This window comes from Lipotes vexillifer, unplaced genomic scaffold (genome assembly GCF_000442215.2).
Source record: "Lipotes vexillifer unplaced genomic scaffold, Lipotes_vexillifer_v1.1 scaffold1378, whole genome shotgun sequence".
Classification (NCBI taxonomy): domain Eukaryota; kingdom Metazoa; phylum Chordata; class Mammalia; order Artiodactyla; family Lipotidae; genus Lipotes; species Lipotes vexillifer.
Window position 1 is genome coordinate 1035607 of NW_006775104.1, and position 12435 is coordinate 1048041.

Genomic DNA, 12435 nt, shown 5'->3' on the forward strand with positions numbered 1-12435 from the left:
GTATACTAAACACCAACTAAAAATCAAAACCCAGAGCCAGAGGAATTCCTTCAGAAACCTTTTTGCCCTCTACAGCAGTCCCTTCCTCTGGTCCCGGCGGGTCCCCTTCGCCACTTCTCCCAGCTGATGCAGGGCAGCGCTCCTCCATGGAAACCCTCGCTGCAGGGACGCAGGACGAAGAACTCAGGTCTCCCAGGTGATCCGAAATCCCGCTCAGCCCAGCTCTCCAGCTGCTCGCCCGGCCCTTCCAGGCGCGGCCTTGCCCCGGCCCCGCCCCCTCCCCGCCCATCCCCCGCCCCCTCCAGGCCCCACCCCGCTCCGCACCTGGCCACGCCGAGCTCGCCGGCGTTCTATGCGTCTCTCGCCCTTCGCCGGAGTGTGACGAGCCGGGTCCGACAGGGGCCTATTGCGCAAGCGCAGGGCGCCGGGCTGCGGGTAGGAGAGGTTTGTCTGCGCGCCGGAGACAATGAGGCGCGGCGTTCGGCGGGCTCCTTCCCGGAAGCGGAAGCTTGGGGGGCGGGCCAAGGGGGGGTCGGGAGTCCGCGGCGGTTAATTCCTTTTACAGTGCGGCTCTGCTTCCCTCCGTTTGGGCTTTTCTGAGGCTGCGAGAGATGGTCAGGTCCGGATCTCGACCGGGCCAGGTGAGGTCTGCGGACCTGAGGAGTCCACTGTGAGGGTGGAGAGGGACGGAGGGAGTCCTCGGGCCGGGAGACGTGCAGAGCTCCCTGGGACAAAAAGTAAAAACCGAGACAGTGCTGCCGCACTAAAAATAAATGCTGGGAGAGGAGACGAGGCGGCGGTGGGGTGGGGACCTAACCGTAACACCCTAACACTGCCGCTCTGCCCTTAGATGTATATTCTGTTGTAATCGTTGGGGTCCATCTGAGCGCTGGCTTTGGTGTGGGCCCCGGGTTCGTGTCCAGCCTCCGCCGCTGGGTGGGTGACTTGACCTCTCGGAGTCTCAGGACGTTGTTGCATCAACTACAGGTTCTCGGCTTTTCCAACAAGTGCCGCTACTAGCTGGATCTTCCGTCACACTAGCATTTTACTACTAGTTAAAAAAAAAAAACACAACTCTCCCAGTTAGTGTCCCTGCATTTAGCCTTACCCCTCCTCAAATGCACGCCCCTCATCGATTCTCTTTTCTGCTTAAAATCCAGCTCTGGAACACTTCTTCCTGTTTTTTTTCCAAGATAAAATCTCAGTTCTTTGGCCTGTCCACACAGCCATTTTTCGATCGGGCCCGTGCATTCCTTACCAGCCTCCACCCCCATTCCAGTAAGACCCAGAGCTCTCCACCTGTGTGTTCTCCAGTGCCCTGGGCGCCCGTGTTCTCTCAGGCCTCTGTGCCTTTGCTCTTTGTTCTGACTAGAATGCCCTTCTCTGCCTGAAATCTTCACTTTCCGTCTCTTGTCCCTCAGCTCAAGGACCACTTACAGAAGTCTTGTCTAACACTCACATTTCCATCGTTTGGGTGCCCCTCAGCGCCCCTTTTGTGCCCTTGCTAACCTTTATCAAGCCATTTTTCAGCCTAGAGACATTGCTCGGCTTCCTCCGCTACCAAAGAGTTTACCTCTGTATTTTCAGGTAATCAGTCAACCGATAGGAATCAGTCAGTCCTCACTCAGACCCTCTACTTAGAGTAATCTTACTCCTCCTTAAGTATATCCACACACGCATCCCTTTGTTTGGTCTTCCTTCATTTATCAACTCACTTTTAATGCTGTCTTCCCCATTAACGTGAATTTTACATTTTTTTTCAAAACCTGGCTCCAGATTTTCTTCATGAGTACTTCCAGAGCAGCCCCACCCTTATAGATCTTTCTTTTATATTGAATGAATGCAGAATACGTGCAGTCAGCAAGGGGGAAAAACATGGTTTTTGTAGTCACAGTCACCTCCGGATTCAAATTCCAATTCTGCCACTACTGTCATAGTGATAGTAAGCAAAGTACTTTTTATTGCTCCGAGCCTCCTTTTCCTTATCTATAACATAGGTGTAAAATTCTGCCTCAAAGAATTGGGGAGATTAAATGAGAGAACCTGATAAAACATCTGTTTCACACTTGGCATAAATTGTGCAACCCAGTTTAGCCCCCTTAAAAGCAGTTTATTACCATCTCAATGATAATAATAGCAGCTAACATTTGGGTAGCACTACTACAGATATGACATATAATTTCTCATTTAATCTTCACAACAGTCTTAGGAGGTAGATAACACTCCTCATTTTATTGATGAGGAAATTGAGGGATGGAGACTTCAGATAACTTCCTTGCAGTTACACAACTGGTTAGCAGTGGAGACAGGATTGAGACCCACATAGCTGGTGCCAGAGTCCATTCTTTTAAACATTACTCTTTTAAACATCTCTTAGATGTATGACTTTGAAGAAGCCACCTTTCTGAAATTTAGGTTCCCATCTCACAGAAGTAATAACAACTCACAGGGTGTGGATTAAGTGGAAATGAAAGGCTTTAGTACACTAAATTATTCTACAAATATAATTTTATCTTGCACTTGTTGGTAGGAGATATGACTCCTAAGAAATATTTACGATTTTCTCAAATAGCAAAGTAGAAAGTTTGATGATAATACTTAGCGGGAGTAAATGTGAGATAAAGCAAACTGATTCTGTCATGCATTGCCATTTGGGCACTTGTTTTGGAAAGTGGTTTTGCAGTTTGTATCTAGGTCCTTTAAACAACTAATAACCTGTTATCAAATAATTAAGCTTTTAATGTTGAATGTGAAAGACTATTTTCAGTATATGAAAACATTTCAGGTTTGTTTTGTGAAAAATATGAAGCAAACCAAGAACACATATTACTTCCACTCAAGGAAATACTATACAACCATTAAAAAATTTGAAGACTATGTTAGTATGGAAAAAGACTTAAAAGTAAAAACACAAGACTCAAAATTGCAACTGTGTAGTCATAATGACTAAATAAATAATCCATATGAAGCCCCAGTAGCAAATAGCACAGCTATTGCCTAGATCTTGGTTTTGTTTTGTTTTGTTTTGTTTTTTTTGCGGTACACAGGCCTCTCACCGCTGTGGCCTCTCCCGTTGCGGAGCACAGGCTCCGGACGTGCAGGCTCAGTGGCCATGGCTCACGGGCCCAGCCGCTCCGCGGCATGTGGGATCTTCCCGGACCGGGGCATGAACCTGTGTCCCCTGCATCGGCAGCCGGACTCTCAACCACTGCGCCACCAGGGAAGCCCTAGATCTTGGTTTTTAAATACTGTTGTCTACTAAAAGGAACCATGACTTTTGGGAGAAATGGTCAACTCTAGGGCTGAGACCTAGATATATAAAAATAAAATGGAAACAACAGAGTGAAAAGGCAACTTATGGAATGGGAGAAGAATTTGTAAACCGTATGTCTGATAAAGGGTTCATAAACAAAATATATAAGGAACTCCTACAACTCAACAGCAAAAAGCCAAATAACCTGATTGAAAAATAGGCAAAGGACTTGAATAGGCATTTCTCCAAAGAAGACGTACAAATGGCCAACAGGTATATGAAAAGATGGTCAACATCACTAATCAAGGAAATGCAAATCAAAACCACAATGAGATATCACCTCACACCTGTTAGGATAACTATTATTTAAAAACGCACAAAACAACAACAGCAAAAAACAATCCAGAAAATAACAAGTGTTGGTGAGGATGTGGAGAAATTTGAATCTTCGTACATTTGTTGATGGGAACGTAAAAGGGTGCAGCCGCTATGAAAAACAATGTGAAGTTTCCTCAAAAATTAAAAATAGAACTATCATGTGATACAGTTAGTCCCCCTTTGGATATTTATCCAGAAGAATTAAAAACAGGATCTTGAAGAGATATTTGCACTCCTGTGTTCATGTAACATTATTCACAATGGCCAAGATGTGGTAACAACCTAAATGTCCATTGATGGATTAGTGGATACACAATGGCCTTAAAAAAAGGAAGGAAATCCTGCTATATGCAACATGAATGAACCTTGAGGATACTATGCTAAGTGAAATAAGCCAGTCACAGGGCAAATATTGCATCATTCCACTTATATAAGGTATCTAAAAACAGTCAAACTCAGAAGCAGAGGGTAGAATGGTAGTTGCCAGGGGCTGGAGGGAGGAGGAAATGGAGAGTTGCTATTCAATGAGTATAAACTGTTAATTATGCACGATGAGCAAGTTCTACAGATCTGCTATAATCATCATACTATAGTTAACAATACTATGTTGTGCACTTAAAAGTTTGGTAAGAGGGTAGATTTCATGTTACCACAATGGAAAAAAAAACTGGATCAGGTTATTGTAAGCATTAGCTCAAAAAATAATGGGGACATGTTAAAAAGATACAGGAGCCCGTTTGAAAACACTCCTACTGGTAGAATCTGGGACAATTTGAGCGTTAGTATAAATAATGATAATAATGCATCATAACCTGTTAAGTAAACTAGGAATCAGTAAGTCCATACTAACAAATGAAGAAGTACTTCACTAAGGTTGAATGCCAACTAATAAATGTAGAAGGAATGATGTAAGTTAGAAAGATCACCATTTGACAAATGGTTAAGGCAAGAATCCTCAATGGATGCTACTGGATGAAAGTTTGATTAATAGGATGTCTGTGTAATTTCAAAGTATCTCCCCACAAAATGCTTAATATTTACAAAGGTAAAAATAGTAACCTTGTAGTGAGAACTCTGATAGGCACCATCTTTAATCAGACTTAACATTGCCAGTTATGGGACAAACTGACATCATATGCCTGCTCAGATTGTATTGAGAAGGATCCAACATCCCTTTTGTGGTATTCCTGCCAAAAAAGCACAACCTGAAACTAATCATGGGAAAGCAGACAAGTCTAAATGTCCAGAGGGACATTCTACCAAAGTAACTGCTCATACTCTTTAAATATGTCAAGGCTGTAAAAGACAATGAATGACAACCTGAGGATCTGTTCCAGATTAAAGGAGGCTAAAGAGATAGGACAACTTAAAATGCAACATATGATCCTCGATTGGATGGAGGCCAGAATCTTTTTCTATAAAGTACAGTGTTGGGATAATTGGCAAAATGTGAATAAGATCTGTAGATTAGATTATAGTATGGTTGTTAATTCCCTGATTTTGATAATTATACTTTGGTTGTATGAGAGAGTGACCTTGTCCTTAGGAAATATTTAGGAATAAATAATTTTTTATAAATTTATTTATGTTTGGCTGCGTTGGGTCTTCATTGCTGCGCACGGGCTTTCTCTAGTTGCAGCAAGCAGGGGCTACTCTTCATTGCAGCGCGCGGGCTTCTCATTGTGCTGGCTTCTCTTGTTGTGGAGCACAGGCTCTAGGCACGTGGGCTTCAGTAGTTGTGGCACAAGGGCTTAGTTGCTCCCCGGCATGTGGGATCCTCCCGGACCAGGGATCAAACCCATATCCCCTGCATTGGCGGGCGACTACCCAACCACTGCTCCACCAGGGAAGTCCCAGGAGTAAATATTTAATATAAAGTGGTATCGTGTCTGTAACTTAATCTGAAATGGTTCAGACAAAAAGTAATTATATACATTTTTTCTGAGAGAGAACATGGCAGATGTAGTAAAATGTCAGCAGTTGGGGAATCTTGGTGACATGTATACAGTTATTTGTACTATTATTTCAAAATAAAGAATACAAAATAAATTTGAAGTAAATGTGCCAGTATGATACTGTTACAGGGTGCTTTATTTTGGTTAATTTTCTTTACCTGGTTTTCTGTAATATAACCTAATGTGTGTGTTTTTTGGAGAAATGCTGTTTATAATCTTACAGTTATGCCATTATTTATCTCAGATAGTATACTAATTTTAATTTTGAAAGATAATTATTGTGGTAGTTGTTTTTAGACCTAGCAGCACAATGGTTTGGCTTTTTATTGTGGTCCTGGCCAGGACACCGACTTAGATATTGTGAAAGGAAAGACCCTGAGGGGGTCATGCAGGAGCTATGTTACATGGGATCTTAACTTCCGCCAGTGTTGGTTCTCACTGCTGGCTTTATGACTCCATCATATTCTAAGTTATCTTAAGGAGAAGTAAAACTTTTTATCAACCCAGTTTAAAAAAATGTATTCTCAGTAGCATTCTTAGAAGGAGAGTGTACATATTGAAGCAAATAATAGAATATTGTATAACTACAGAAAGTTTAATAGTTAGTGCTCAAAGCTGTCTTGGGATGAAATATGTAAACATGTCAAGAAAAATCCTAAGTTTAACTGCCAACAGTGACTACACCTGAAGGCTAAAATGAGGGAGTGAGTAGGGAATTTAATTGTGTCTTTTAAAAGTTATATCTTGAATAGAGATTATATTTATATGATATAAAGTTTTTAAGATATAAAAAGGTAAACCATGGAAAGTTTCCCCTCTTGCTCTGTCTCCCAGATTCTGTTTCCCTCCCCAGAGGCAACTACAATTAACTATTTCTTTTGTAACTCTCAAGGTATTGGATGCATGTAGAAGCAAATTTTTTTCTTTATTCTACACAAAAGGTAGCCCACCTAAGGTATTTTTTAAATCAAAAATTAAAAAAACAACATATGAGTTTAAAAAGAAAGATTGAGAGAATGAGATCTAGATAAAGAGGAATGGTAGAGTTTTCATGTGCTAGTCTTGTCAGGCATTCTAAAGAACGTGGATAAATAGAATCAGAGTGTTATGGACTCTGCCCTGTATCTTGAATTAACTTGTATGTTTTGAAGAACTGGGGAATGTAGAACATGTTCAGCGGTTGAGTATAGTCCAAACTTACTATAGTAGATACTTCTGATTAAAATAATATCTCAACTTCATTTTCAGCTTACATAGACTTAAGACACAAATGTATGTGTTGTTTGCTTGACATTCTATATAGAACAAATTATAAGAGTTCAGTTGTAATTGTGGGTTTTATTAAAAATGAATAGCATGGTGCATATATAAAATGGAGTATTGGGGCTTCCCTGGTGGCGCAGTGGTTGAGAGTCCACCTGCCGATTCAGGGGATGCGGGTTCGTGCCCCGGTCTGGGAAGATCCCACATGCCGCGGAGTGGCTGGGCCCGTGAGCCATGGCCGCTGAGCCTGCGCGTCCAGAGCCTGTGCTCCGCAACGGGAGAGGCCACAACAGTGAGAGGCCCGCGTCCGGCAAAAAAAAAAAAAAAAGGGAGTATTATTCAGCCTTAATAAGGAAGGAAATTTTGTACATGTTACAGCATGAAGATATTGTGCTAAGCAAAATAAGCCAGTCACAAAAGGACAAATAGTGTATGATTACATTTATATGAACTTCCCAGAATAGCCAATTAATAGCAACAGAAAGTAGAAGGGTGGTTACCAGGAGCTTAGGGGAGGAGGGGATGAGACGTTAACGATTAATGGGTACAGAATTTCAGTTTGGGAAGATGAAAAGTTCGGGAGATGGATGGTGGTGTTGGTTGCTCAGCAATGTGAATGTATTTAATGCCACAGAACTGTATACTTTAAAATGGCTCAAATGGTACAATTTATTTTGTGTATGTTTTACCACAGTAAAAAAGGGAATGGAAACAATGAATAACATTTCAGGTTTTGTCCAAACAGCATACTGAGAATGTAATAGAAAAAATATTTGTATATATACTACAATATAATGCATTATGTCATAGGTGTTATCTTCAGGAAAGCACACTGGACCTGCTAAATTAACAAATGGAAAGAAAGGGTAAGTACGTAAAGAAGTTTACAACTTCAGGAAATCTCAAGAGATTTTCAAGTGTTTGGGCTAGACTAAATTTTTCCTACCCTAGAGAACTAAATGGGTCTCTACCTTCACAAAAGTCTAGGGAGGGACTTTTCATATCTTACCCATGTTGATCATTTTAGTCTTTACAATCTTCATAAAGTCCTGCATAAATCCATCTTTTACATGGACAAACTTTCTTATCCAACCTTCACTGGAAAGAGAATGTCTATTTATAATATATTTTGGGAAAACAACTTTTTGTGTCATATGTAAAGATATTAACAAACTTGTTTTCTAGGACCCATTTGAGAAAGATATCCCGTCTTAATGCAGATTCTGGCTATCCCACTCATTCTGATTCAGAAAGTCAGGTAAGATTAAACTGAATAGATACAATATATGCTATTTTAATTAGTTTTCAGGTAAAAGCTAAGAAGTGGGAATAAAAATTCAAAAGTAAAGTATTAACTGCTCTAATGAAGAATGAAGACTTTTTACTTTAAAACAAGTCTTCTACCAATAATAAATTGCTTCTAAATAGGGAAATTTTTAAATTACAGAATTTTTTTTTCCCTGCATTAAAATTTTGTGTACAAATTTCTAAATGACTTTCTCTTTGCAGACTGAAACTGTACAAGGGCTTGATGGTTGTGCTTCTTTGCTGCGGGACATTTTGAGAAATGAAGATTCAGGTTTTATTTTTTAAATGCTTCTTTGCTGATCACCTTTTCTCAATTAAGTAGTTCTTTTAATGCTAATGAATTTTTGTTTTAATTATTAGTAGGTTCAGAAATAGCATATTCAGAAAATAGATATAACGCCAGACCTGTAGAAAGCAAACGATATGGATCTAAAAAGAAAGGACGTGAAAAACATACTGTACCTTCTGTAGTCTGGAAGGAAATTTGTAAGTATTTTTTTCTCTTATTTATTTAAATATAATACTTAATTCCGGGGGTTTTGATAAATTATTGGGATTATGCAGTTGGATTCATTTTAATAACATTGGTTTTTCAGGTGTGTGTGTGTGCTTGTGCTTTTTTTCCCCTCTGTTCAGCTTCTAATCACTGAGTAGTTACTTTCCCAAGAAGAAAAGTAGAAAAAAAAGTGGCTAGGTTTGTAGGAGGAAAGGTTCAAACTCACTTTGACATTTGGGAGGTATATAGAGTTATCTTTGTTCTCCCTGCCCCTTGTTTTCATAGATATTCACAAATTGGTTGGGTTTCATGTGTATATTTATTGTTTTAAAAATACTTTATGTATATATATATATATATTTTTTTTTTAAGTAGGTTCAATAGCTCAATTTTTGAGCTGCACAGTTAGAAGACATGGTAATAGGAAGGTAAAATTCCAAGTTGGATAAGATATGTAAGGAAAGAAGGCCTGCCACTGATTGATGGTGACTGTGGCCAAGGATGTTTTATACCCTCACAGTTAATCTTGCTGACTTAAATTAAGTGTAATAATTCAGCAAGCAGTTTAGAATAATCAAGTTTTGATTATGTTGTTCCATAGAGGCCTATAGAACAAGATAGCCCAAAATGGAAATGAAAAAGTCCATAATGGGGCTTCCATGGTGGCGCAGTGGTTAAGGGGTTGATCCCTGGTCCGGGAAGATCCCACGTGCCATGGAGCAACTGAGCCTGTGCACCACAACTACTGAGCCTGTACTCTAGAGCCTGCGAGCCACAACTACTGAAGCCCGTGTGCCTAGAGCCCGTGCTCCGAAATAAGAGAAGCCACCACAACGAGAAGCCCTCGCACCGCAACTAAGAGTAGCCCTCACTCATTGCAACTAGAGAAAGCCCACATGCAGCAACGAAGACCCAACACAGCCAAAAATAAATAAATAAAATAAATAAATTTATTTAAAAAGAAAAAATAAAAGTCCACAATGGGAACTCAGATGATCAAGAATGGAACCAGCTAGTTCCACAGTTCAGGTGGGCCAAAAATGTTAACACAGCAGGGCACGCTTAGATTCAGCTTAGGCAAGGAGTGAAGTCTAGAAAATTATCTACAGCAGTAGCCCTGGGTATTAAGAGATCAGGATCCAGGCAAAGAGGCTGAGAAAACGAGGGCAGAACATTCATAGGACTAGAGGTTGATGTTGCAGGTGGTCCTGAGTCAGAGAACTAAGGCAGAGGAAACAACTTACTAACCTATCTTGGAGGCCAGTCACATTTAGCCTCGTATTGTCTTGACCTGCTCTGCTTAAGATGGCAGTCTGTAGCCAAATGTGGCCATTGAACATTCCAAGTATGGCTAGTACAACCAAGGAGCTGAATTGTAAATGTTATTTAATTTTACTTAAATTTAATTTTAATTTGAAAACTGGTACTTGATCCAGTTATTAGAAAACTTTTAAGTATGTTTGGAATAACAGGTACATGAATCTACTTTTTTCAACTGTATATTTTATTAAATCTAATACAGATCAAGGATTTCTGATAAAAATTTACCATCCAGATTGAGATGTGCTTAATAGTAAAATACACAGTATGCTTAGAATATTTAATGCAAAAAATAAAATATCTTAATGTTTAATGTTAATTACATATTGAAATGTTAATATTTTGGCTATATTGATTTGAATAAAACATGAAAATTAATTTTACCCATTTTTAATTTTTTTAATATTGCTACTGGAAAATTTAAAATTGCATATATGGTTTACATTATATTTCTATTAGACAACATTGGTCTAAACCAGGGTCAGCATACTACAGCCAGTTTTGCTTTATAAATAATGTTTAGTCATTTATTTTGTAAATAAAGTTTTATCAGAGCACAGCCATACTAATTCATTTATGTATTTTCTTCTTTTTTTTAAAGTATTTATTTATTATTATTTTTTTTTTTGGCTGCATCGTGTCTTAGTTGCGGCACACTGGATCTTCATTGAGACACGTGGGATCTTTTGTTGTGACCCGCGGGTTCTTCATTGTGGTGCACAGGCTTCTCTCTGGTTGTGGTGTGCAGGTTTTCTCTCTCTACCTGTGGCACGTGGGCTCCAGGGTGCGTGGGCTCTGTAGTTTGCAGCACGTGGGCTCTCTCCTTGAGGTGCTCAAGCTCAGCAGTTGTGGTGCACAGGTTCAGTTGCCCGGCGGCATGTGGGATCTTAGTTCCCCGACCAGGGATCGAACCCGTGTCGCCTGCATTGGAAGGCGGATTCTTTACCAAGGACCACCAGGGAAGTCCCTCATTTAAGTATTTTCTATGGCTACTTTTGTGCTGCAGTGGCAGAGTTGAGTAGTTGTGACAGACAGTCGGCCCTGCTAAGCGTAATATGTTTATTCTCTAGCCTTTTAAGAAAAAGTGTGCTAACCCCTGGTCTAATTCTTAAAGTAGAAGCCCATTTTGGGGGCCCAGTGGACAAAGAAAGGAGTGGTAGCGCCATCTACCTATTCCTCCAGTCTCTTACTTTTTTTTCTCAAGGCAGGTTATTTTTTGTCCAGGGCACCCTTCCTCAGGGAACTCTCATTTAGAATGTACGTGGCTGGCAATGGTGCCGTGGTAGCAACTTGTTGGATCCCAGCTTAGCTGTTCGTTATCAGAGTTCCAACAGAAAATAGATGGCTACACTCAAATTAAGATAATTCTAAGATGGTTTTCTTTACAAAGAAACTCATTACAAAGGTGTGACTAGAGGATACGGAAACCACAAGGGATTGTGCTAGCCCAGTGCTAGCAGCAGGAACAGAGCTTTTATTATCCTTAGGCCTTAAGGAATGAGGTGAGGAAGAGGGTACTGAGACTCAAGAGATACTGTTGTGTAGAGTAGGCTGCCTTGAGAAGAGCAGTGACAAAGCCAGCCCAAGGTGGCCTCATAGAGAGGGAGTTGGGAATAAATACTTTGAATGCATGCTTCTTGCTTTCCTTGACAATGCTGAGACTCCCATTGGATTGGACCCAACTGGAACCCTGTTGTATATATGGTCTGGGATTTGATTTTCATTCTTACAACTAATAATTTAGCCTTACTGTGTCATATATGTTGACAGGAGACACGAGACTCTGGGTCAGAGACAAAGGACTTTATTACTCATGCACATCAGCATATTTGTCTTGGTTCTCCCTCGCTGCCATTTCCCACTGGGATGATGGGATGGACCCAGGTGGATGCTGCACATGCTGTAGGTTTAAGCTTCAGCTGACGACCGCTGAGCTTGGGGAATCCACTGATCTTGTAGTAAGCAGTAAGCAAGCCTGTACTTGTCTCAGGGGGAAACATTACCTTATCCCTCCAAGTTGCTCAGTACAAACACAACCCTGAGAAATGGCCCAGGTAAAGAGCTTAGGTCAAGGCCTTACTTATTTGGTAGACCCAGCAAGACATGTAGGAGCAGAAGAGACCCATGAAGGAATGTCTCTTAACCATGTAATCCGTACAGATTAGCATCCCAGAGAGAGCAGAGCAGGGTGGAGATGGGTAGAAGACGGGTTTGGGGAAGCAAATGAGAGAGATCTAGCATTCTGGGTCCCTGGCATTAAATTCTTCTTTGGATTAGAGTCAGATCAGCAGTTCTGGTCCGTGATCAGGATATAATATTCTTATTGTCATTTCCCCTACACTTTCATCCTCAGAAGGAAGGACCTATATCCCATAGGACAGTCTCCTTTAGGGTTGCAGTAATAGAAGTGGTTCTCATTGACTTACTCCTAAGGTTGACTCTTCAGAAGCAGAAGCCTCTTT

General features: G+C 40.6%; 1 protein-coding gene across 1 annotated transcript in view; it reads left to right on the top strand.

Moving 5' to 3' along the window:
* Window positions 1-466: 466 nt before the first annotated feature.
* Window positions 467-12435, top strand: part of CCDC14 (coiled-coil domain containing 14) — a 44839-nt gene continuing 32870 nt past the window's right edge. Inside the window, 6 exon segments of the mRNA XM_007449711.1 lie at window positions 467-526; window positions 528-641; window positions 7660-7715; window positions 8035-8107; window positions 8359-8428; window positions 8518-8643. Of these exon segments, the coding sequence (XP_007449773.1) occupies window positions 467-526; window positions 528-641; window positions 7660-7715; window positions 8035-8107; window positions 8359-8428; window positions 8518-8643 (499 nt within the window).